Source organism: Sabethes cyaneus, chromosome 3 (genome assembly GCF_943734655.1).
Source record: "Sabethes cyaneus chromosome 3, idSabCyanKW18_F2, whole genome shotgun sequence".
In the NCBI taxonomy this organism is placed as follows: Eukaryota; Metazoa; Arthropoda; class Insecta; order Diptera; family Culicidae; genus Sabethes; species Sabethes cyaneus.
In genome coordinates, this window is record NC_071355.1 from 85,654,057 (window position 1) to 85,680,574 (window position 26,518).

Sequence of the window (26,518 nt, forward strand, 5' to 3'; positions counted from 1 at the left end):
TTCTTGTTTATTGGGGTATATGCTTCAACTAATGCTTGTGGGATATAAATTTAACAAACACAAGGCATTTGTCACAAGGCAAGACAATTGCATTCGTTGTACGAGAAGCTTTATAAACAAAAAAAATCCGATTCTATTATATTGTACCAATAGTTGCGCTAAACGTTCCCTTGATTAAGTTTGGTGTTCCTTTAATTGTGTTATTCCGTATACATGGCTAGGTTGCTAAGTGAAAAAACATTGTAGCGCAACTATAGAAATGAGTTGTGTTAGATTTTTGAAAATCGGCATTTTCTAAACTTGTTTTATATAATGGCAACGATATAATCGGCAACTTGTTTTATTCGATATAATCGGCAACTTGCAACGAGTTCGAAAACAGACACTGAGGAAGCCTGCAAGTCGTAGGCGAAATACGTATCTGTCATTGAATAAAATACACATAGTAGAATTAAATTGGATAAGTTTTCTTATTTTTTATTTTTAGGTTTCGTATTCTACTAAGACGCTCCAAAAACTTCAATCAATCATGAGACGGTACTGTCAATTGAAAAGTGGTATTTTATTGTAACCAAGACGTTCAACCAGTGCGTTAGCTGCCTTTTCTGATATAGCACGATTGTTATGTGCTGTTTTGGCCAGTTTTGGTATCCTGCCATCACAGAACACAGTCCATGGAGTAGTATGCCGCCAACAACGTGCGGGTGGACAAGAATCCTACCAGCAACAGCCTCGCTCACTCAAGAAATAATGACTCATCGTCAAGCGGAACTCGAAGAAGACGAAAAAAGCTGTATGAACTAGAAAACTTCCATATATAGACCAAAAATATATCGGGTGATGCAATGGCTGATGGGATTTCAACCCACAATCTTTCGGTTGGTACCCAAAGGCTTTTTGCGTTAAGCTACCGCCGCCTCGACTCTCACTTATCTTATATATAAAAATGGATTTCTGTCTGTCTATCTGTCTGGCCGGATGTTCCTTATAGAATCGAAAACTACTGAACCAATTAGAGACAGAGGTTAGAGAATTAGAGGTTAGAGACCCCTCCCCCCACTAAGAGAGAGGGCTCTCATACAAATGAAACACCAATTTCTGCATAACTCGCAAACTAAGCAAGCAAATGGAACAAAATTTGGCATGTGGGTGTTTTTGGTGACAAGAATTTTTTCTATGGTAAATTGAGACCCCTCCCCTCTTTAGAAGGGGAATTATGACTCCTCTCCCCATTAAGAGGGGGGGCTTCCATACAAATGATATACGAATTTCCTCATAACTCGAGAACTAAACAAGCAAATGGAACCAAATATGGCATGTGAAGGGTTTTGGAGGCAAGAATTTTTTCTATGGTGAATTAGGATCCCTCCTCACTTTAGGAGGGGGGGGGGGGGCTCCTATACAAATGAAATGCAAATTTCCTCATAACTCGAGAACTAATCAATCCTCACCCCTGTGGTAGGGGGATAAGGACTCTCATACAATTAAAACAGAAATTTTGCGTAACTTAAAAACTAATCGAACTCGAAAAATTTTAGACTCTTCCATAAAACATCAAAATAAAAAGTCAAATACAAGATCACCAAAAACTATCAATTAGGTTTATTTCTTTTCTTAGGTCTACTGACCTCTATTACTTTCTTTCAGTTGGGTCGAAAGAGCCACAGCGAGTAAGGAGAGAATAACCCCTGCGAAATAATGCTTTCCAAGAAAACATTTTCCGTGAAATGGTACATCCCGCGTAAGGTTTTTCGCGAAATGGTATCCCGCGAAACTCTATATTCCGCGTTATGGTCAACCGAGAAGTGGTGTTCCGCAAAACGGTATTGGCGAAATGTTATATAATCATGGCGAATATTTAAATGCTATCCGCTTCATTTTATCAGGCTAAGCAATGGGGGGAGTTGTTTTCTACTTTACTGTGAGCAAAATTTGTATATTAAAACACCCATGAACTCCCCAGAAACTTGCAAAACTCAAGATTGTGACAAAGGTCATCCGAGATTCACGATTTATTGTGGCAATACGAAGTTTGTCGGGTCAGCTAGTATTAGATAAAGCAATGCCCAATTTTGTTCTCCCAATTATATCATTTCATATGTGTACCACACGCTTCCTCATTCTTCGCACATTTATCACTCTCTGCACCAGACGCTTGTTTACTTCCCAAAATAAAGAGTCTTCTATCCCCAGCAAACAATTTGGTTTGTATATCTCGGTTGCAACTGAGCAATACGAAATCACGTGTGTCCAAAAAAGTTATATTTCACACCACATAACAACATATAAGTACCAAAGTAGCGGCAATATTCGTGCAATTTGTAATTATATGTAATTCTATCTTGCATTTTATATAGCGATTTTTAGATCACGCTATCACGCGATAATTCACAGTCCTGAATTGTATATGAGGACACGTACGAGTGCTAAATAACTTGTTATTCACTTTGCTTTGATTGAAGTTTTTGCTAGACTGAAGTATAGTAGAATTAAATTGGATAAGTTTTCTTTTTATTTAATTCCAGGTAATTCCACCCTTTGCTTTGATATACTCTAATCTTTGTACAATTCCAATGTAAAATTAACATGTATACGACTTAATGTGAACTTTCAATTGCGATCATATGTTATCTGGGTCGTTAGCCTCCCAGTTGGTTTCGAGGAACGAACGAGTTAGAGTCAATAGCATCGCAGCATTAGCCCCGCAACTGTCGTGTACTCTAACAGCTGGCTGCGAAATTTGCCATATAAAAAACGTAATGTCAAGTTGCGATTCGGAATTCAATCGGAAATATGGAACAACACATTTTGAACGATTATAAAAATATCAAGCTTTAAACGAAAGTTAAAAATAGCGCTACGATGGTCCTTATTCGTCTAATAAGTGTTTTATGGCTGTTTTGTCGAAGTTTCATTCTTGGTACACCACATTTCTCATTAAAGTTGTTCGGACAATTATTAATAACGTTAAATTCAGTGTGATGAATAGATAAATAGGCCTCGAAATAAATACATGCTTAAAACGAATAACGTCGAGAGGGCTGATTTCACTAAAACCAAATTCACCACCGTCTAATTTATCGATCTCACTCGATCACATTTAAAAAATCGGATACTCTTCGAACATTAAACCACAGACTAATAGGTGTAACACTTCGAACAAATTTTCTAACAAAATCTAATACTAGCTTCCGGTGGAGTTTTCACGCTACACAAAGCGGCTTATTATAAATTATGGCAGCGCCATTGGATTAAGGTGAAACGGTACTGAATCCAAACATTAAATTAGAAATTAAAAATAACCGTTTTGATGGCGATGAAATGGAGTTTCAGTGTTACGTCTGTCAGTCTGTGATTTAACCTTTAATTTAAGATGATCTGGCTTATTAATTCATGATTGCGATCAAAGTTATACAGACAAATTAGATATCTGGTCTTGAATTTTAACTGCGAGGTATGCGTGGGCATTAAATTTTTACATCGGTAGAATTTTCCATGGCGAAAAATTTCACGCTTTTCAACATATGAGAAATTTATAAAGCCAATTACGGAGGTTTAAACATTGTTTACATACGAATCGTCCCGTTCGGAGCAACGGGAGCCGATGATTAGCACAGATATGTTTCTTCAACCATTTGTGAAGATATTCTTACGTAGTTTTCTATCAGTGAACGTGAGCTTAATCTCAGTAGCAGATTATCCAACAGTAGATAGTATAGAGTGCGTGACATGGTAATTTATTTTTCCTATATTATTCAACAGGCCAGATTTGCTGCGGCTCAGAGTATTACGTCGAGGGCTTTATCGATGGTAATGATTTAATCTCAGATAGTTGTTCGATATCATATTCTTCGAAAGCGCATTCACAAATTGATAAATTACGCTGATGAGCTTGCAGTCACAAACCACTAGCTACGCTCCTAGCGCACAGTGATCTGCTAGAGCGAACACTGATTACACTAACTGTAGTCTGTTGCTGCTGGTTCCCTTGTATGCAATTGAATAATTTATAATATGTTCATTACCATTATGCAGCCAGCCGCAGTTGCAGTTGAGCTATAGCAACAGTCCAGCATGATGATAAAAGCTCTGTGATAGCTAGCGGGTCTTAGTGTAGAGTATAACGATTTTTTCCTCTCTAATGTTGGATTTTCTTTTCACTCTTTTTTCCCGGTTACCGCCAATCGGCTCGCTGCAGGTAAATCATTGGCTCCATCCGGATCCAACATCGTCCGAGCTAGTTACATCTCCAGTACTGCTCGAGGGACGTCTATGTAGCTGCCCGAAGGTTGTTAATTGAAATGAACTTCTGATTGCAGCAGCTGTGTTTCGTTTCACAAAAAAAGAATATAAATTTTCGTTATAGAAGTGCATGGCTGTTTCCAGCAGGAGCAAAAGTTACAAAAAAGTGTCTGCCTGTCGGAGAAGTCGAAACACATGGGACAAGTAGTCAGGCGGTAAAGTGTAAAGTTTTTAATTGAAGAAGTCAACCAAGACATATCACGGAGGTGATAGGGGTGTGGTGCAAAAGTTAGACTCAAGTGACACTAAGTTTGTTACAATGGTCGCTATAAAGCTACGAAAATCAGGAATCAACAGCGGAAGGAAGTGAACATAAAGAGCCGAGTGAACGAGAAAACAGTAGCTTTGTAGTAAAAGTCGTCTGAATTTCCATTCAGTTAGTTAAAAGAGCGTGAGATAAGCAAAGAAAGGAAAACAAAAACGAATGTGCAACGGAAGCTTATCGGAAGAGGCAGCGTGAAGCAAATTACCTTTCAGTTTTCTGCGTAGCTTACGGGTAAGGAGCGCAACAGTGCGGTGGGAAGTGACTGGTGGGCAGTAAGTGGAGGCGCATTGTGGCGTGTGGGAAAGCAACGAAATCAAAGGTGTCTGATATCGGCGAACCGAGCGAAGCGGATCAACAGCAGGCGGACCGATGTAGTGATAATCTGCAACCACCAATTTCGCCATCGCCGTCGATGGCAACTATTGATTCAGGTGAGTGGAAGGAAACGTTGCTGGTAGCTCATGTAGCTGAGCTGTTGCTGGGTTGTGGCAGCTGTTGAGTTGTTTTTAAATATTTATCTGATTGCTAATAACAGTGATTTAGTCGATGAAAAGTATGTATGCAGGGCTATGTCAATTATTTTCATAATTTTTATTTTGACTTGTAAAGGTAACCGAAAAATTTGTAAAAAATGGGAACAAAAGGGAATGTGCGTAATTGAATTACCGCGAAAATTTATGAGTAGTGTGGAAAAACTGATTAAAATAACGATCAAATATAATCACTTCCTGTGAGGGTTCCTTTTCATGGAACACTGCACGAGCGCCATTCTAGCTAGTCATTAATTCATACTTTGTTTCCATAAAGTTTAACAGTTTAGCGACGAAAAAAGGTCTTCCACGTAAAAAAGCCACCTGAAAAGTTAATGGTAATGAATTTTTTCACGTTCATTTGCAATACTAACGGGTTTGTTTGATGTTTATGATTAAAACGTGCAAATAAATTTCAAACGAAGCTGGCGGTTATTACAAATGATTCGAATTGGGATGTAATTCGTGGCTAGCTTTTTTAATCAGAATTTTGTTGGAATTACAATTCAATTTCAATGTAGATATACCATGATGGACGTTTCAGAAAGAAAAAGAGGAAAGGTAAACTGCCCGGACCGCACTTTTCAATGGATCGCATAATTATCTGAGTGACAAATAGACGTAAAAAGGACCCGCTACATATTTCTCCGTTGAGTTCTGTTCCTCTGTTGTGGGTAAACGAATAAGAAATGAATTTGTATAAAACGGTAAAAAATCGTTTGCAACTTCAAAACCAGATTCGTTGATGTTGCTCGCAAGCCATTGCGTAATGTACCTAAACCGATTTGACTTCAATTGAATTTGAAGCATTATTGTTTCTTCATCATTTGACGAGTTCAAATAGTCGTAATTGACAATCTGGATTTGAAAAGCAGTTTATGTTCAAAATAATAAATCTGTTCATGAAAATATAAGTATTCCTTGTGTTCTGATAGACCGAAAAAGACCAGTGATTCACTGTCGTGAACAGAATTGCTTGCCAAATCAAGAATTTCTTGGCAAAGTTCGACATTTTCTGTGTTCTCTGGAACATCAAACTTATCGTTTGCAGTGAAATACTGGTTCCCCGGAATCTGGTTGTAGTCCGCTTTCGTGTAAGTGTCGTCGTCCATAACGCAGCAATGAGGTTTTGTCAACTTTTGATCCTATAACTTCTTGGCACGACTTTTTGCGACTGTATTCTTTTGGGGCCTTCTGAATCTTGAATGTACGTAATTCAGCTCGAGTTTTGCCCTTCTGCACAGAACTTTTGCTCAGATTCAGTTGTTTTTACTATCTCTAGAACGAAGGAGTTTAGTTTCCCGTCGAAGGCCCCAACTACACAGGTGTGGTCCTTAACAGTATACGGACACCTTTTTTCTCCACATCTTGACTCAAGATCGACAGTAAGATGTTCTTCGAACTGTTTTATGACACGATAAATCGTAGAATTCGGGATGACCAACTTTTCAGCGATGGCACGATGTGATAGATTTTTATTTTCGATGTACTTGTGCAGATTTTTTTCGCAAATGACCTGTTCTTTCGACTCTATTTTTCATATTTTTGCGCACCTGACAAAAAAGACTCACACGGTATAAACAATGCACTTTGAGCTTTCTTCATGCAAAGTTTCAATTAATTTTACCCAGCATTCCAAAAGTTAGAGCAATTTGAATGTGTTGCAATTTTATCTTGAACATTCTTTAGGCTATTTTGCAATTATTCACTGTCCCTAACGGTGACTTGACAGCAACGAAAATGCGAAAACAAATCATAACACATTCGTTTCGCTGTGTAATTTGAGATATGAATGCAATGGTGTAATGTATTGTTTGAGTAATGTTCGAATCCCAGCACAAAACGGACGGCATGGAGATGACGATATGGGGGAGTTGGCGGCGTATTACGTTGAATGAAATTCTTCCTGTAATATTATCTTGTAATAAATTCTTCCTCTGTACAATGGAAATCTCTCACAGGAGTGCCTGCAACTCGTGGTTCATACGCTTACGTCACTCTCCACTATCTATTTGTACTCCGTCAAAAATAGTCGGCAACACCTTTCGTTCAAATACGACAAGCGTACGTATGTCTTTCGTAAACAAAGCTACAATTTCGTAGATGACTACCGGTCTGATTAGCGTTTTATACATCGTCAGCTTTGTGCGTCGGTATATGCTACTTGATCGAATCGTTTTGCGGAGGTTAAGCTAGGTACGACTTCCAGCTTGAACGCGTCGTTAGATCTCTTTACTCGTATTATTGTAGGCGGTGACTAGAAATCCCAAATATACGAACTCATCAACCCCTTGTAGTTCATCGCCGTCAATAGTCACTGTCCGTGGGAGGCAAACATTGCTTTCTCTGGACCTTCATCCTACCATATATTTGGTTTTCGACGCATTGATTTGTAACCCAGTTGTCCTAGCCGCCGTTTTAAGTCCGGCGTAGATTGCCTCCACCGTTTCAAGGTTTCTAATAATGATGTCGAAATCGTCTGCGAAGGCTTGGCTATTCTTGCTGAAGATCGTTCCTCTCGTTTCGATGACCGCTCGCCGGATCACACATTTAATAGCGATAACATACAGGACTGTCCATCGCCTTGCCGCAACCTTCTGAGCGATTCGAAAGGACTCGAGAGTGCCCCCGAAACGTGCACGTAGCACATCACTCGCTCCAGGGTAGCTTTGATCAGCCGCGTCTGTTTGTCCGGAAAACCGTATTCGTGCACTATCTGCCATAGCTGTTTGCGTTCGACTGTATCGAATGTTCCCCTGAAATCCATGAAAATATCATGCGTGGGCACGTTGTACTCCCAACATTTCTGGAGGATTTGTCGGAGAGTGAAAACTTGACCCGTAATAGCACGGGCCCTCATAAAGCCCACCTGATACTACCCTACGAATTCTCTTGTTAATGGGGATAGACGACGCGAAAAAATCTGGAAGAGCACCTTGTAGGCGGCGTTGACCAACGTAATGCCGGGTTATCTAGTCGATCGTCTTTTTTCTAGGTGTGACAGACCACCTACTCCTCCGGTAGTTTCTTCTCCTCCTTTTAAATCCTTGAAATTATCCAGTGAAGTACCGGTGCTAACGGTTCATGGCCCTTATTGTACAGTTTTGCCAGGATTCGGTCCTTCCCGGCGGCTCTGTTATTCTTCAGCTGATCGATTTCTCGCTGTTATCGTTTGTAGGCACTCCTAGGTTACCTTCCGTTGTGTCTCCTTCTGTGATATTGCCGTTGAGATGCTCATCGAAGAACTGCTTCTACCTGTCGACGGCATCGCGCTCGTTGTGCTTAGATTTCCTTCTTCGTCCATGCACATGTCAGGTTTAGGTGTGTAAGTTTGATTTGGTTAGTTTGGTTCACCTTCTCGTAAAACTTGCATTAGCCCGGAATAGTTGCTCCAGCTCCTCACGATCTCTGTCCTCCTTCTGTTGCTTTTCCCTCTTCAAGATCGTGATCCTGACTCATTCCGCACTCGACGATACTTGGCCAAATTCTCCCTCGTGAATATGCTTAGATAGTTTTTGCAAGCACATTTTTTCCTCTCCGTCGCTTGTTGGCATTTCCCGTCAAACCAAGCATTTCGTGCGCTCGAAGTTTGCTCACCTAGCACCGCGGTTGCGGCCTCATTGACTGCCGAGCGTATCATACTCCATCCGTTTTCGAAGGTCGAAGCATCTAGCATCCATAGTGCAAGGTAGAGCTTCATCCAGTATGCACGCGTAGTTTTCGGAACCTTGCAGGATGTCTAATTGCCGATTGTTTAACCGAGGAGGGCGGCTTTGTTGCGAGGTATAAACTGTTGATAGTTTTGAGCGTACATGTACTACTACTAGGAAATCGTGCGAGTCGATATCCGGACCCCGTAGGGAGCGTACGTTGGTGTTGTTCGAGAAAAACCGGCCCTCGATGAGAATATGGTCGATTTAGTTCAAGCTCCGTTGGTCAGGTGATGTCCAAGTGGCTTTGTGGATATCTTAGCGGAGAAAGAAAGTGCAACTGATCACCAGGCCTCGGGATGCTACAAAATCGATACATCGCTGGCTGTTATCATTTGTGTCGGTGTGAAGGCTATGGGGCCCGATCACCCATTGCTTCCCTGCCGATCTGGACGTTCATATCCCCGATGACGATCTTGATGACCCGTGGTGAGCAGCTGTCATACTTTGCCTCCAGCTGCGCTTAGAACGCTTCTTGCTCGTCGTCTGGTCTACTTTGTGTGCGCAACGCAAGTTTATAATCGCGTAGTTGTAGAAACGACCTTTTGTCCTTAACATGCACATCCTCTCGTTGATCGCTTTCCAGTCCATTACGGGATTGTGTATTTTGCCCATTACTAGGAAGCCCGTTCCCAGCTTGTTGGTTGCTCCACTGCTCTGGTAAAACTAGGCTTTGCCGCCACGGATCATCCACACTTACTGGCCTTTGCGACAGATCGCCTGCAGTGCCACAATGCCTAATTTTCGGGGCTCTAACTGATCGAGCAAAGTACGATGATAACAGTTGAAGAATCATTTGTCGACATTCAACGTGAACAGAATTCTTGCACCCCAGTGACTGAAAATATATACATGCATACTGATTGCTCAAAAGATTTTTAAATCGTCACCAAAGTACAGTCTACCTCCTTTATATATAAAAAGAAGAGTAGTGGCCCCAGATTGCTACTCTGCGGACGCCCGACATGTTTATATAAACGATGGATCGATTATTACTAATTTGCAAATATAGTTATCTTTGTGAGAGATATGATTTCAGCCATTTGCAAAATCTCATTGAGCAGCCGAGTTTGTCCAGCTTGCATAACAGAATAGCGAACAGAATTAATGGAATTGAAAGCAGCTTTTAGGTCTATGTAAATCGCATCTACTTGAGCTTTATTGCTCATGTTCCTTGCGCAAAATGATACAAAGTTCACCAGATTAGTTAAAAGACCAAAAAAAATTTAAAATAGCTGACGCCAATTTTGCTGGAAAGCTCTAATTGAAGTTTTTGGATTTTCACGTTAACTCTATGCGTGTAATAATAGAAATATTATTCTTTTTATGATATTTGGGTACGATTTTTCTGCGATAATATATCCAATTACAGGCCTTTGTCAAATTTCTCGTTAGCTATTCCGTTTAAAAAATTGATTTTTGTACCAATTTAAGTGACATGATAGTATTGATGTTCTTGTATTTAACAAAAATCTTTTAAGTTTTTGAGTTATGGTCTATAGAACATATCAGTACATCTTTTCACAATTATGTAGATAATATTTTGCAAAAATTAAAAAAAATCTTTTCTCTGCACCAGCAAAACTGAAACGTTTCGCATATATCTAGTTGAAAAGCCACAATACACTATGCTATAGACATCGACGTGCTGGTTGTCCTCAGAGAAAAGGATTTATGACAGGTCATTAACGAAGTGACTTGCACCTCTGTTTACTGCTGAATGATTGCGAGTAATTTTCGTTTGGGATTACACCGTGGATTTGCCACCCCTGCGCGCTATAACCACTGACTGAATGGAAGAGTAGGTACACAACACGTCTCCTGTTGATTGTTGTACAGCAAATCGCCGCTCTGGCAGATAGTTTTATTGTCATGTCGCTATGATATACTACATTACCTATAGAAAATTATGTATGAAAGCTTAATTGTCGTGGTGATAGATACCGGAAGAATATGTTTTTACTTGAACGTGGGTTGGATGCGAGATTAATGATACAATTTTGACGTAGTCGCAGAGCAAAGCAAAAAGAAACTGATTTTTTTTCTTAATCGTGTTGTCCTAGTCCCTTTTTCCATAGTTTTATTTTTTCTTGAGGTTCTTTGGATAGTTTGTGTGTCTAAGAATCAATAGCTTTCATTATAACCGAGTTTCCTGAAATTTTAATTAAGGTTGCAGAATAATCCCCTTACCGTTGCCGGAAGGCACATTTTCCGTTACTCTAGATTTTAGAATAACACTCTGCTGTGGCTGTGAGATGTAGTCCCACGTCAAAAAGTTTTATGCTATCACTAAACCCCTCCCAGCCCCTGTGGCAGAGGCGGAGTTGTTTTCAAGCAGCACTTGTTCACTACTGAGCTTTCGATTTTGGTTCGCTTCCTTCGTTATGTTCGATGTTATTCGAAGTTATGAAAACCTACGGCGATCCGATTGTGACATTGATTATCCGCTCTTGTAATTCATATTCTTGAAATGAACCAAGAGCGCACTCTTACTTTCCAGTTTATCGTTGTCGAACCCGCTGTCAACTGCAGAATAACAACATACATGTGGTATACATGTACATATGGAAAAGGTACAAATGAAAACGAATTCCTTTCCAGTTTTCACAGGTTTATGCATTTTGACCCAATCAATGGATGGGTTTTATTGTGCAGTATAGTACAGTGGTTCGAGGTGGAAAAACATATTCATTGTTTGATATTTCATATAATCCCATTCTCCGTTCAGTTTTATAAAATCTGTGTCGAGCTTCATCTTCTTATCGATTTGCTCGGTATAATTCCAACCGGGGGCATCCTGAAAAGGTCATCGTAGACGGATGCGAGTTGTTTTGCAGGGGACTGTTGATGCTCATTTATCAGTCACGTGCACACAAATCGTTTGTTGTTATTTTTTGTTCTTTGGCTCTGTCTTTCAATAGATTGACGTAGAAGACTGAATTAAAATCATTAACCTCGTGGATTAAATTTGCATACGTCACAACGTCACAATCCATTCAATGTTTGGAAGCAGTTTAAGAAACAAGTAAACCAGAAAAATTTGGTTGATTTATTTGCATGGCCAGTGATCAGTCCTATTTGCTATAGTTTAGTTTAAGTTCGTGTATCCAATACAATTATTTCATCAGGAAGAAAAGAAATGAAATGGAATAACATATATAACTAAATACTTTTTTATGTCAATGATAGTTTCTCATTTCAAATCAGAGTTCATTATGATGCTTTTCTATAATGAATATACGCAGTAACTAACCACACGTTGTTGATTGTACTAACAGATGTTCGAGGGAAATACGATCTCTGCTTGGAAACAAGAGATTTTCTTTCCCACAGAGTCGAAGCCGTAAGTGCACTTAATGAATTTAGGCCGAGGGCTTTGAATGTGAGCAGATTCTAGTATCTATACAGTAAATCAAAATGTTCCGTCTGGAAATACAAACGTCTTTCTCTTATGGTTGCAGCCCACTTCTAAAGTTTTTATTCTATGTAATATCTACATTATGCAACAATTAGAACAACGATCTAACACAAATATTGCAAGAATCATTTGTATTATTACACCTATTTATTCCCGGGACTAAGTTAGTAATAAAGCAACAAGGGAAATTTTCTTATAAAACAACTTGTTATTAGGAACTTGTTTTGCTACATGATTACAATTTTCTTCAGACCGAAAAACTAAACCGGAACTAATGAAGCAGAATATGCTTTTGGTTTTTAATTACTGCAAGTTAGTTATATCCCAAGTAAAAATTCCAAGTTTTATTATTTATTAAAACCGCTAATAAAACTACAGCTCCACTAGAAATTTCTGATGACCGCTATAAAACTGCTTTCTGACCAAGTGGCCCACTCCTCAAAATGTTTTCATTTACTTGTACGGTGAAAAGCAGGCCGTAGAAATCCTCGGGATCTAAGCGGTAGAGGCATAACATTCACATCTATCATACGTAGAAGTTCTGGAGCGTCGACCTCCCATTTCAAAAGGCGACGAAGACGGCTCTGGATACGTTTCTCCTTTTACATAGGGTTTCCACATTCAGCAGTTTACAACGGTCCTCATAGGGTGGGAAATTTTGATGGTCCGACCATTGGAGATGTCTTAACGTGTGCCTAATAAATCTGCGTTGCACGGCTTCGATTCTTGTTGACCAAATATTCGTAAAGAGACTCCATACCACAGAAGCCGTCTCAAGAATGGAGCGTACTAGGGAAAAGTAAAGAGCTCGCAAACAATATAAGACACGGAAATCTTTAGCCACGCACATGATAAAACCCAGATTACGAATCGCCTTTGAAATAATGTCTGAGTAATGGTTGTTGAAGGTCATTATATTTTCCAGCTTCACTCCTAGGTCCTTAAAAACTTTGACCAGTTCAAGACAAGAGTTGTCGATTGTATAATTGTACACAATTGGTGTTTTGCTTCGTGTGAAGGTGATGACTGAGCATTCGGAAGTACTGATGGTCAGGTTGTTTAAACGACACCATTTTGTAAACTGGTTGATAAAGCCTTGTAATAGTTTGCAGTCCTCAACAGATCGTACAGAGCGAAATATCTCTAGATCATCAGCGTATTGTAGCTTGCAGCCCGATGGGATCACCGAGCAGACTTCATTAAAAAATATTATGAACAGTAATGGGCCTAGGATGCTTTCTTGCGGAACTCCAGATCGATTGCAAAAGCAGTACGACTCAGTAGAGCCCAATTTAACTGAGAGCTGTCGATTTGTTAGGTAAGTCTGAAGCCATCAGAGGCTCCTAAGCGGTTTAGTTTCCGAAGCAAAACATGGTGGTCAATGCGGTCAGAAGTAGCTTTGAGATCTGTGTATATTGTGTGGACTTGGACTGCGTCTTATATCTGGCGAAGATAGAATGAACCGAACTGCAGTAGGTTGGTATTAATTGAGCGTTTGGGAGCAAATCCATGTTGTCTATCGAAATATATGTTTTCACTTTACTAAACAGTAGCTCACTCACGAGGATCTCAAGTAACTTCCCAGATAACACAAAATCGTAATAGAAAGTTCACATTAAATCGTTTTCATGTCAATTTCACATTGGAATTGTATAATGATTAGAGTATGTCAAATCGAAGTGAACAATAAGTTGTTTTGCAGTCGGACGTGTCTTCATATACAATTCATGACTGTGAATTATAAAGCAGGATAGACAATTGCAATATTTGATTATATATTAATCATATATTCAGAAGTATTTAGTTGCGTGTTATAAAAACTGCGCAAAATAGAATTACAAATAGTTGTCAAAATTTTCGCACGTATATCGCCTCCACTTTGGTACATATATGTTCTTATATGGCGTGAAATATAACTTTTTCGTTCAGATATGATTTCGTATACCTCAGTTGCAATCGAGATATACAAACCAAATGGTTTACTGGGTTAGAACCAGCACATAAAGATGTTATTCGACGGTAGTTCGCGATGTTGTATTTATCTTCTTTTTTAAATATTGTAAAAATATAAGATCTTTTCCAGGACCCCGGGAACTTACTTTGTCGAAGAGACATATTGTAAATTTTCAGCAGCGGTTTATATAACGCATCAGCGTTTTTTCTCAACACTACAGATGGTATCCCATCAGGGCCCACACTGCACGATGATTTTAGTTTCGAAAGGCCGGCTTTAATGTCAGCTTCGCAGAATTGTGTAGAACCCATACTGAAGAGGTTTTCGGGAACAGGTATAGGTACTTTAGGTATAGCGACCATAATAAAATATTCCATAGAAATATTTAATAAATTTTAAGCATTCTCGTTGGTTTGCAGCATATGCGCATTGAATTTTATCGTCACATCACAGTTTTTTTGTGGTTTGACAAGCCACCGCGATTAGATCAATGTTGATTGGTGCACAAAATTGCTACACCACACTTATGGTAAGTTTATAAGAGAAACGTGGTGCAACCAACTAGTTTTATGGTGATAAAATAAGCAACCACAATAAATTTGCTTTAATAACAGTTTTGTTATGGTTTTCTAGCCAACCATAAGTGTGTTTTGACTCGTATTCTCTTGGTATTGCGCAATACCACAATAAAACGAGAGGTAATGATTATTACCGCAATAAAACTTTATAAAATCAAGTAAAACCAAGTGGCCTTAGAATTGTTACTTGGCGCACTCTCCTGGATCCGATTGAGGATCATCTTGAGAAAGACAGAGCGCAACGTGATGCCGGGCCAATTGCCACATTCAGATACGTCCCCTTTTTTGGAAACTATTACCAAGGTATTCTGTTTAATATATGATACTGGCTTTCGGTTATGGGTTTCGTGCGAAAATATTTATTTTTCGTTTAATGTCGACATTCCTTCATCCTCATGACAGAACGTATGTAAATGTTTCCTTAGTCAAGTTTACCCGTGACCAAAAGCAAAGCAAAGCCTGGGTGCTAATTCCGTTATCGAAATTTGACCTTCTGTTTTTATACGACAGACTTCGCAACCAGCTGTTAGAATATAGGACAGTGCGGGGTCAGTGCTACGATCCCATTGACTCTAACAGCCTCTCCCAGCCGAGATTCGAACATACGACGACTGGCTTATTAGACCAGCGTCTTACCTCGAGGTTAACTGGGAGGTTATGTGACCAAAAGCCAGTAGCCAATTTTAAGCAAAACAAACGGTCATTTTTAATACCATCCAAGGTATTCTGTATTGAATTCACCAGACATGTTGCGGGTTTTTAGATATTGCTGAAGAGCTGATGCAACATTTGCGCTGGATCAACTTTCAACATGAAATGCAGTCAATTCTTGTTGCTCTACTGGTCTTCATACATTTGATTGCTGATTCAGTTGCAGTTAACGATAGTGCCTCAGAGTTGACGCGGTTGATGTGTACTGTTGGCATCACATGCTATTGGTTTTTTTGTCCTATGGTACTTCAGATTCGGAAGAATTGTCTTTCTACTTAGTTAGGGAGTTGACCCCCAGCCACTGCGCTACTGGTAATGACGAAAGCGTTCTTAATGTTGGTACATCGTCCTTTAACCGTTCCGTCCGGCTGTAGTCACGTAGCTCGGAACGCGGAGTTGTTCGACGAAAATCCTTTTCACCTCAGGATTTTCCAGTCGGAGGACGTCGCAATAGCTTCCCGTCATTGAAAGTTAACAATGCGATGACAAGATGGTGGTCTGATCACCTCTGTCCAAGTGTCCACTAACTATTAACCCTTCTGGCTGGGATACACAAATTTGGTTGTCGTACGTTGACAGAGACGGGGAAATAGCAACTTCCGTTCACCCAAAGATGGCACCTTGGGCTAACAATCTACCGTACCCTATAACTTACCAAGTTACAGAAAATGAACGAGGGAAGCGATCAGGATTGTTGGCAATGACCTCTAGCATTAAAAAACATTGACATGAATAGGAACATGGAATATTCTTGCCCTTGCCCAGCAAGGTAAACTGGCTCAACTTCACGGGCAGCAAGCCGTATCAAGCTTGAAAAGGATTTAGGGCCAAGCGAGGTCCGATGGTCAGATACTGGCAAACACAAGACATCGTCCGGGCAAGTATTGCTCTACTCCGGCATACGAGGTGAAAATGCCACTCGAGAGAATGGAGTTGGTTTCCTACTGAGCGCAGGGACAAACGTCGCCCTGATGAAGTGGGATGGTGCTGCGATTGCGTACATTGTGTACTTCAATAAGAGTCCTTCGCCACTCTCTGCCGATGCGAATGTGATCAATTTGGTTTTCTTTTCTGTCGCGGGAAACCCTGGGGAACTTATCTGCTGGCTCATGGATAAAGAGTGAACCATCAATGACCATGTTGTTATTACCACAAAACTCTGTAAACAGTTTCCCGTTTTTGCACTCCTCTCCAAGGCCAGGGTGTCCCATATTCTATGGCGTATTCTAGGTCCGCGTTGTTTGTGCCAATCTTCGCGTTTACATCGCTCAATTGGATTTGAATGTCCTCCTTTAGAATTTTCTCAACCACAACATTCAGCTGGATGTAGAAATTCTCTTTCTCCTGCCGGTCGGCAGAATCTGTTGGCGCTGAGCACTGGATTGCGTAAGTTTTCTAACGCGTGTTCTAAATTTGGCCACAATTATTCCTTCGTTCCGTTATGGCGGCGGGCGGGACCCGCCGCTAGTAGGGTAGTCAGTACTTAGTGGTAATCGATGCGGATGAGTTTGAGGTAGTCGACGAGTTCGTATACCTTGGCTCACTGGCAACGAAGGACAATAATACCAGCCGTGAAATTAAAAGGCGTATTATCAGCCGAAGTTGGACCTACTACGGACTCCACAAACACGGTCAAACAATCTGAGCCTCCGTTCGGGCATAAACGAGAACACTGCTAGAAGAGCACTCGGAGTTTTTGAACGGTGGGTGCTAAGAACCATCTTCAGCGGCGTGTATGAGAACGGTGTAAGGAGCAAAGAATGAACCACGAACTCGCGCGTCTTTATGGCGAACCCAGTATTTAGAAAGTGCTGGACGGATACGTTAAGCAGGACGTGTTGTAACAAACCGCTAGCTTAACGTCACTCTTTCTTTCAGGGTCGGCTATACAATCATCTATAGAACGAGCTGGTGAATACAATTTCAAATCATCAGCGTACATTAGCATGCATCCAACTCCAAGCAGCGGGGCGATATCGTTAAAAAACAGCACAAACAGTAGAGGTCCCATGTTGCTGCCTTGGGGCACACCCGACAAATTAGTAAACCGGAAAGAGAAACAGGAGTTAAGCTGTACACACAGAACTCTGCCGCATAAATAGGAGCTGAGCCATTCAGTGGACTTCCGAGATGCGCCAAGTCGCGAGATTTTCTGCAGTAGTATTTTATGGTCGAGGCGATCGAACGCTGCTTTTAGATCAGTGTAGATTACGTCAATTTGCGCTTTTTGTTCCATGTGGGAAATACTGGTAGACGTATCCTAAATCCTTAAGGTTCGTTCTTACGGATCGACCAGGCGTAAATCCATGTTGGTCGGTGGAAATATAACATTTTGTTCAAGCAACGATAAAATTACTCACTACAATTTCAAATAATTTCGATGCAGCAGAAAGATTCGTAATGCTTCGATAATTGCGAACATTTCGGCGGTCACCACTTTTAAATTTAAAAACAGGAAACATGAGTGACTGCTTCCAGATCGTCGGAAATTTTCCATCCTCCAATGATTTGTTGAATATGAGACGCAAAGGCTCCACTAATGCCATAGCACAACGGGCAAAGACTACCGCTGGGATATCGTCAGGCCCAGGTAAACACGAACGTTTCAGTTTTCTTGCAGCTAACAGTATCATATCGCGAGTTATTTCAAACGTACTAATATCCACTAACAAGGAAACATCACTATCGGTCACAGGCTTAGAGCTTAACCATATACACCATAGTGTAGTCCTGTCGATCCAGAACATCACTGCACTGCTCGTATAGGTGTAGCCTATGGAATTTTTTTGAGAAAACTTAACTTGAAATTTGTATGGGAAAATGACTCAATGGAAGCGCATGGTACATGAATATCCTACATACACCCTCAAGTAACAGAACAAAAAGAAAATTATATTGATTGGAAAAGGATGCTTGTGGTCTGTGAAGTGAATGAATGAAGAATAAAGAAGTGAGAACAGTTTCATGAATACAACTCCAGCATGGAAACTGCTTTTGAAATCCCAAAAATCAATGCCGCATGCCCGCTTGTTTGAATTTTATAGTATGTAGATAATGTATGGAATACGTCTATGCTTCATTGTCTACCACACAGGCGGACAGAGGCAATTACGAAACGTTTAATTAATTGAATTAAAATCGAATCTAAACGATGTACTGTAACCGAATTTTTTTTTACCTCGTCTTTCATTGTATTTATTTTTAGCGAATTTCGAACAATAATTTCCAATTGACGTTGCATGTTTTTCGTAGGCGGTGTCTTGAAGCATAGTGAAATCGATTTAATATCAAACCGTATCTGAAAATAAAACAGAAACCGTAACCGTGCAAAACATGGTCTGCACTAAATAGCTGTACGTTATCCTCATGGCACGGTTGCTATCAAGTTTATTGGCTACGACGAAGCATACAACCACCGTCAACTACATATTTGGTGCTTATAGTATACCTACTTTTGTCCGGTATACATGGTCAATCTTTCGGAAACTAAGACACGGTTATTCTAACGTTACCGGTCACAGGAGGTGAATTAAGATTGCCGAATTATCCGGTATTTTATCTTTTCTATTTTTTTTTACTAAAACATCTATCTAAGGGTTGCAGACTTTAAGGCTATGCCACTTCTAAGAAGGTACAAAATATAAGAAACCGACCACTCAGTTTGTTCGACCGTTTGCGCCCTCAGGGAATTTGTGACAATATAGAACTTCCCTGGGCACCCATTTAAAATGTCGCCTACGTGGGTCAAGGTAAATACTGCTATGGCATTTTCAGAAATCGAATCAAAACATTGGTTTCGCTTTTCTATCGCCATGTTTGTCAGGTCCGATATAGTGGCAGGTAATAGTGGAAATAGCTGCCAAAAGGGTTCACCGCTTGTGGGCTTTCGTGTGTCACGAAACACTTTGCATGGGTAGGTGGATAAGCTCTATCCATCAAAATTATCATTAAAGAGGCATAAGGTTACTTTAATGGGAAGTAGGCAGGCATGGTGTATTATCGCTTGATTACTTGTGATTGATGTAGCTGTGTTCGTTCGAATGAACAAAGCCTCATACATAATCACAGCTAAACTATTGTTATGCAAAGATGATGTGATGTGAATGTGTAATATATAGTGAAATAATTGGAATACTGTGAGAAGCCGCTAGACTCAAATTAGTTTGAGCATAAATTTCCAGCACAGCAGGATTTATCACCGACGCGTACAGAAGCGACTCAATCGGAGGCTCTAACTCTTTAATTCATAATTATCAACTCTGAAAGTAAAGTTTCGGTTTCTTCTTAGAAGGAAGGTTCGAAACATTCTTTTTGGCGGTCACAAAGCTGCGGTAAATAGGACAGGAAACCCAAAGTAAAGTCGAAACTGTTTAATAATTACATTTTGAGGCATCATTGGGGTGCTGCGTTGTTTTTCTTTATATTACAGAGATTCTGAATCGTTTATGTTGGCAGTTTTCACTTTTTTGCCTTGCTTTTTGATTCAAATCAAGTCTCAAGTGAGAAGGACTCTTTCGTATAACAACATATTTGGTTTATTTTTTGGTTCTGGTCGATTATCGCTTTGAGTTGAATAACTTATAACTTTCAAAGTATTTAAGGAAGTTTCCATTCGGGTTACACTAAATTGATGTTTTGAACGACAAAAGTAATGAAATCGAATAGGCATGTTTTTCATTACATACATTTTTAAATTTCCTTTAATTTTAATTCTAGTATTGCGACCTTCACAGTCACGCAGATTTATTCAAATTTTTCTTGATTACTCGTTAATTTAAATTGCCAATTCAGAATAGTTTTCGAAATTAACATACCTCAATAGATAGGAGGATAAACAAACAGAGCGCATCAAACAAATCAATTAGGATTACAGAGTTATTGCTGATTGATTGGGTGTTTGCTTCCTTTTGTTGTTATATTTTCCATCATGACCATTATGCCTATCGGAGCTTTACCTATTTATGTTTACTGAAACTGACATTGCCTTGATGGAATGGCCAATCGAATTTGGTTCTCTCATTAACACCTCATTCTCATTTCGTTTTTGGTGCACAAACAGTCACACAATTGAGCGCACTGCAATGAAATTGCGGAGAAACTTGTTGTTGTAAACACATTGTATGGTAATCCAAAGTGAAGTACACGACCGGCGACAACGTCATTACATCACAACATGTCAGAAAACTTTCATTCTGAAATACAGTAGACCCTAGACCAAGCTGATGTCTTGAAAGCTTGTGTGTGACGTAAGTTTGTGACGATCACTTTTTCGATAAGTTGTTATTCCTGTTCCACTGAAATTCTTAGTAGGTGATCGACGTGCGACATTCAGTTTTATTATTGTTCTAAGTGTCGCAAATTCGCCGCAGGTAATGTGCTGCAATCGCAAATTGAATAATGGAATGAATATTCCTTGTTTTCTACCTCGTTTTCATATCGTGTGATGGATGTTTATACTTATTTGAATAGTGTTATTACAAATTTCTATTATATATATGTTAAATCGATCAATTTTTAGAAAAGATTCTGATCGATTGATGCAAATATCTTTAAAATCCATCGAAAAATGGTTGAGTTATAAGCGTGCAAAACATAACCACTTTTCGTTACATTTTCATTTCTCGTACTTTTAAATTGCACCCCAATATAGAAAACAAAAACTTAGTTCTACGTTAAAAATTAAGGTGAAATCGAGAGCGATTTCATAATTTTCCTATTTGAATGACCATACAATCGTTAGGATAGTTCTAGAAAGATCTAGGTCGTTTAATAAAAGTGAATGCGACTTTATGATGAGCTATCCCCTGTCCAGACAATAACACGATATTGACTTAAATCTCTATCTCATTTGAAATGCAAGGCAAATAAAAGCAAAAATAAATGCAATTAAACATCATTCACCGTACTGAGAGTTAATAATAGATAATATTTGCACTGTCAAGTGCGACAGTAATGTTTGGTGAAGGGACACTATATACTGTCGATATCCTCGGTGTGACTCTTTTCGGATTTATCGTGCACTCAGCTGAGTGCACCTGTTCATCTACGTCGCTCTGTAACTACACCTGTGGGAGTATAATGCTGCTTGCTGTTTCATTATAATGCATTTTTTATATCCCACACCCGGCCGCTTGACCTATTGTTTGGCTTTCTAGCTTGCAGTCAACTCTCCCGGATGGACCATAAGTTCGTGTCATACAAACCGGAACCAACAGACGGTCACGATTACTAATATTGTTTACGACCTTAAGCGTATTGCATATGACACATTCCAGCGTGGAGGGACAGAATGTGCAACCACTTTTGCTGTGCGAATTGGTTCTTATTTCAGCAAATTTCGACAGCTGGGAAAATAGGTGACAAAAGGCGACCTAATTTTTCAGTTGTATGCCAGGCATTTGGTGAAACAGGAACTGATTCCCATAGAGGGGATGGTATCCTGTAACGCTGGAATGTGTCACATAAATCTAAAAACGATTAAGAGTATTCAGGAAGAATGAAAAATGGCGCAGTTTTGCCGTGGGAATGAATTTAATGTTTTGTTCCAATTTTGGTACAACACGAAGGAAAATATGATGATGTACGGTATACAGTTCTATTAGGAAGCTATAATTTCGCCGCTACAGAAATTACAGATTAGCTTAATTTGCCTAAACTACACAAATTTTTGTCAGAGAAATAGTATCACTTGTATCATAACAAGCATGAGATCATTAAAGGTAGAATTAATCTGAGAGTATTAATTACTGCTACCATACCTAGTATTATGGCTTGTTGCCAATCAATGTAAGTTCCTGGCTTACTAGAAATTCTTACATTTACAACAAAAAGCAGATTACAAAGCTTGACTGTCTAAAGCCAGTTAGGAAGTTTCATTCGAAAACTATTATTTTACTTATTACTTATTGGATAAGAAAGTAGAAGATAGAATTTCGGTAGGCTTTGCGGCCCGACTTGCGATGAATTAAAGCTCGTCAAATACCAAATTGATTATTATCGACAACGAATACCAAAAAAAACACTGTGTACAAAATTATGAAGACATCACAAGCAGACATTTCGGGTCTATTCGATCCTATCAATCGTATTATGTGTAAAGCAAACTCTACCACAATCACTCAACCGTTGTCAATTTCTTTCCCATCATCACGAAAAGTACATACATAATTCAATCACTCTATTGCAATCGGTTTTACGTGATCGGAAAATCCGAAACAGAATTCGTGGGAAAATCTACTGCCAAAAGTAAACATCGTTATGATGTTATTGCAATGTTGTTGACTTTGATAAAGGAAAAAAAGGAGAGCTCGTCAGTCTGGAGAGGGAAAAAAATACTAAAGCGGCAAGTAAACGAACAAGTTTGGCGTTTCGCCTGGCTTGGTGAAGTCCAAGTTCTAAATTGCTTGTCCGTCTTGCGTTGTTAGTCCATTTCCTCTTTGTGGAGAACCACAAAGCACTGTTCTACATTTGGCATTTGCATAGCTATTTAGAGCTGGCTTTTTAATGGGAACTGATTCGAAACTGCGTGCTCGAATGTGATGCATTTCGTGTTACACACATGAGTGCATCATTTCCTTTCAGGAAATTTTGCATCAATGCACTGTTAGCGTGGTCTAAACAGTGCAGTGGTAGTGAAATCGGTAATACCGTGTTAGATTTAGATACCGGAAAGCCGGTTTTGGAAAGCCCCTATTTTGCTATTTATGGATTTGATGGGACATATTCAAAAAGCTCAATTTGATTAGATGGGCTATGCGAAATAAAACATGGGTGATGACGAGTTTTAAGTGGTCAGTCAAACATTCGAAGCTTTTGAATTCCTGTAGCGCATTTTGGCCGCGAATTCAGGCAGTCTCAGAGCTTTAATTCATGTTGGAGCAATTTGGCATTCAGAGATCAGACATCGCTATCAAGCTCTCAACTCCAGGTAATAAGAGCCGCAAGGCTACCGAGTCTGCTTGGATAAGTGAGTGGTCATGAGTTCGAATCTTAGTAGAATCAAGCCATTCGATGTCAAGTGACTTTAGCGTGGGTTTATTGCTAGGCCCTCATTTACCCTTATTTCATGCTGAATTCTATATATGTGCCCACTGAAGCCTCCTGTCAGCTTTACGGAAAAGCTGGGTTTCATCCATTATTTTCGATAGTTCCTCACGGACGATAGAATCATGCACGGTGAATAGATGATGCGTTGGGAAGTATTATCCGCAACAGTTTTGGTGGATCTGTCGCTGCACTTGAATATGGAGTTGGATTTGGATTTGGAGTTCGACCTGGATTTGGTTCTGGACTTAAATTTGGTTTTGGACTTGGACTAGGACATGGACTTGGACTTAGACTTCGGCTTGTACTAGGACTTACACCTGGAATTGAACCTGGACCGGGACCGGGACCGGGACCGGGACCTGGACCTGGACCTGGACCTGGACCTGGACCTGGACCTGGACCTGGACCTGGACCTGGACCTGGACCTGGACCTGGACCTGGACCTGGACCTGGACCTGGACCTGGACCTGGACCTGGACCTGGACCTGGACCTGGACCTGGACCTAGACCTGGACCTGGACCTGGACCTGGACCTGGACCTGGACCTGGACCTGGACCTGGACCTGGACCTGGACCTGGACCTGGACCTGGACCTGGACCTGGACCTGGACCTGGACCTGGACCTGGACCTGGACCTGGACCTGGACCTGGACCTGGACCTGGACCTGAACCTGAACCTGAACCTGGACCTGAACCTGGACCTGAACCTGGACCTAGACTAGGATTTAGCCTTGAACTTCGACTTGGATGGGGACTTGGACTTGGATTTGGATTTGGGCTTAGATTTAGATTTGTACTTGGAATTGGATTTGGACTTGAACTTAGACGCGGGCTTGGACTTGGGTATGGACTTGGACTTGGACTTGAACCTGGACACGGACTTTGCCTTGGACTTGGACCTGGAATTGAACTTGTACTTGCTCTTGGACTATGGTTTGGATTTAGATTTGGACTTAGAATTGGATTTGGACTTGAACTTAGACACGGACTTTGCCTTGGACTTGGAGTTGGCCTTGGACTTGGACTTGGCCGTGGACTTGGAGTTAGCCTTGGATTTGGATTTGGGCTTGGATTTGCACTTAGACCTGGGCTTAGACTTGTACTTGGACTTAGATTCGGACTTGGACTTCTACTTGGACTTAGATTTGGACTTGGACTTGGACTTATACCTGGACTTGTAACCTAGGATCTAGATTTGGACCTGGACCTATACTTGAACCTGGGATTGACTTAGACTTTATCCACGTAAAGAAAGGAGAAGCGAAAGGCAAACGGGCTTTCTTATAGTATATTTTTACCTGCCGAAACTTCCAGCGTATTAAATGATATCTGCAAACTTTTATTTAAGCACTTTTCACGTGTTTTGTCAACTCTGGCATGAATTTTGAATTGGTCATAACTGCAAATGAGAGATTATCTTTGCGTTTCCTCTCTTACGTTTATTACGGGTACATGAAAGCATTTCAATGTAATCTTTCTTAACGATTAGTAGCATATGACGCCAAGAATCATATCGTGCGAAAAAGATACCGTCAAGTGCATTCGATGCTTCGTGATAGACGTAAGAGAGGAGCAAAGCAAAGTCGTGGGCTTAAACCGTCATTAGACATTACCCTTCTTTATCGACAGACTTCGCAGCCAGCTGTTTAGAGTACAGGAAAATTACGGGGCCAGTGTAACGATCCTACTGACTCTATCAAGCAAGCACCGCCTAACCGAGATTCGAACATGCGACGACTGACTTGTTAGACCAGCATCGTACCTTGAAGCTAAGTGGGCGGTATAAAGAGAGGAGACGCAAAGAGAATCTCTCATTTTCAGTTATGACCTATTCAAAATTCAGGCCAAAACTTTTCAACTAGCCCAACTGAGGAATTTGAAGTGTTGAACAGAAACTTATGGAATCACGTTGATTGAGCTAATAAAGCTCCACTAAAAATAAGTTTCAATCATTAACTGGTGCCTCTGTGGTTCATAGGTATACGGGTACCAGCGAACCACATGCCCTGGCGGGTGTTGTGGGTTCAAATCCGGTTATAATCTTAGATTATAGCTTAGTTCGACCCATGCACCTTCCAGCATTGGACAAAAGGAAGGAGTCATAACGACTATTTTTTAAGCGTAGCAACCAAACCACCCCTTTCCTTTCCTTTCCTTTCCCCTATCGTCCCTCCATCAATTGTAGGACCACCGTTTCTAAAAAATATTAGATTAACATGGATTTCTTCCAGACAGTTTAACTAACACAAATATAGCAGTTTACTTCGCGGTATGGAAAAGGAGTTTATTTATTTATTGATTGATTGATAGGCTTCGCCCGTTATCATCATTAAAACTAATTATTTATCACATAAAATTTACATAAAACAATCTAAAACTACACTTAATTTGCTGCTTTGTCATTTGAACATTAACAATATCGCGATAATTATTAAATATGGACATCATTCTATATACTGGTTCGTTTCTAGCATAGTTTTGGACTCTATTTGTCAATTGGAAAGGCCTAACCCGCCTCAACGAAGAACGTCCATCGAACACGGTTATCTGACTCAACAGATATGGCGAGTTATACCTGCCGCTGAGTAGATCCTTTAGGAAAAGAGCATCTGTGGTACGTCGTCTGCTCTCTAAGCTTTCCGTTCCAATCAACATGCATAACGACTTGTAATCGGGTATCTCTCCAGACCATCCTAAATTCCGAAGGGCATAGCGTATAATTTTTTTCTGAATTCGTTCGACTCGTTTCTTATGCACTTCATAGCATGGTTGCCAAATTATGCTCGCGTATTCAATACCACTGCGTACTAAGGAATTGTATAGAGTAATGATAGTATACGGGTCATTCAGATCTCCACTAAGGCGTTTGATTAAACCGAACAGTGAATTTGCCTTTGCTACTATCTTTTCCACATGACGAACAAAGTTGAGCTCATTATCTATTTCTAATCTATTTATAAGTAATCTATTTATAATTCTGAACTTGAGTTCAAGTAGATGCCGT

The 26,518-nt window shown here is 40.1% G+C and overlaps 1 protein-coding gene across 3 annotated transcripts in view; it reads left to right on the forward strand.

Annotated features, from left to right (window-relative positions):
• The window catches only part of LOC128740067 (calcium/calmodulin-dependent protein kinase kinase 1), a 190,919-nt gene that overhangs the window by 11,170 nt on the left and 153,231 nt on the right, over positions 1 to 26,518 (forward strand). For 2 of the 3 annotated variants that reach the window (XM_053835577.1, XM_053835576.1), the window contains exon 2: positions 4,199 to 4,998. The exons of the other annotated variant lie outside the window; for it this stretch is intronic. Coding sequence is in view for 1 of the 2 variants with exons in the window: in XM_053835576.1 (XP_053691551.1) it covers positions 4,980 to 4,998 (19 nt within the window). In the remaining variant the exon portion in view is untranslated. The remainder of the gene's footprint in view (positions 1 to 4,198; positions 4,999 to 26,518) is intronic. 3 annotated transcript variants of the gene reach the window in all.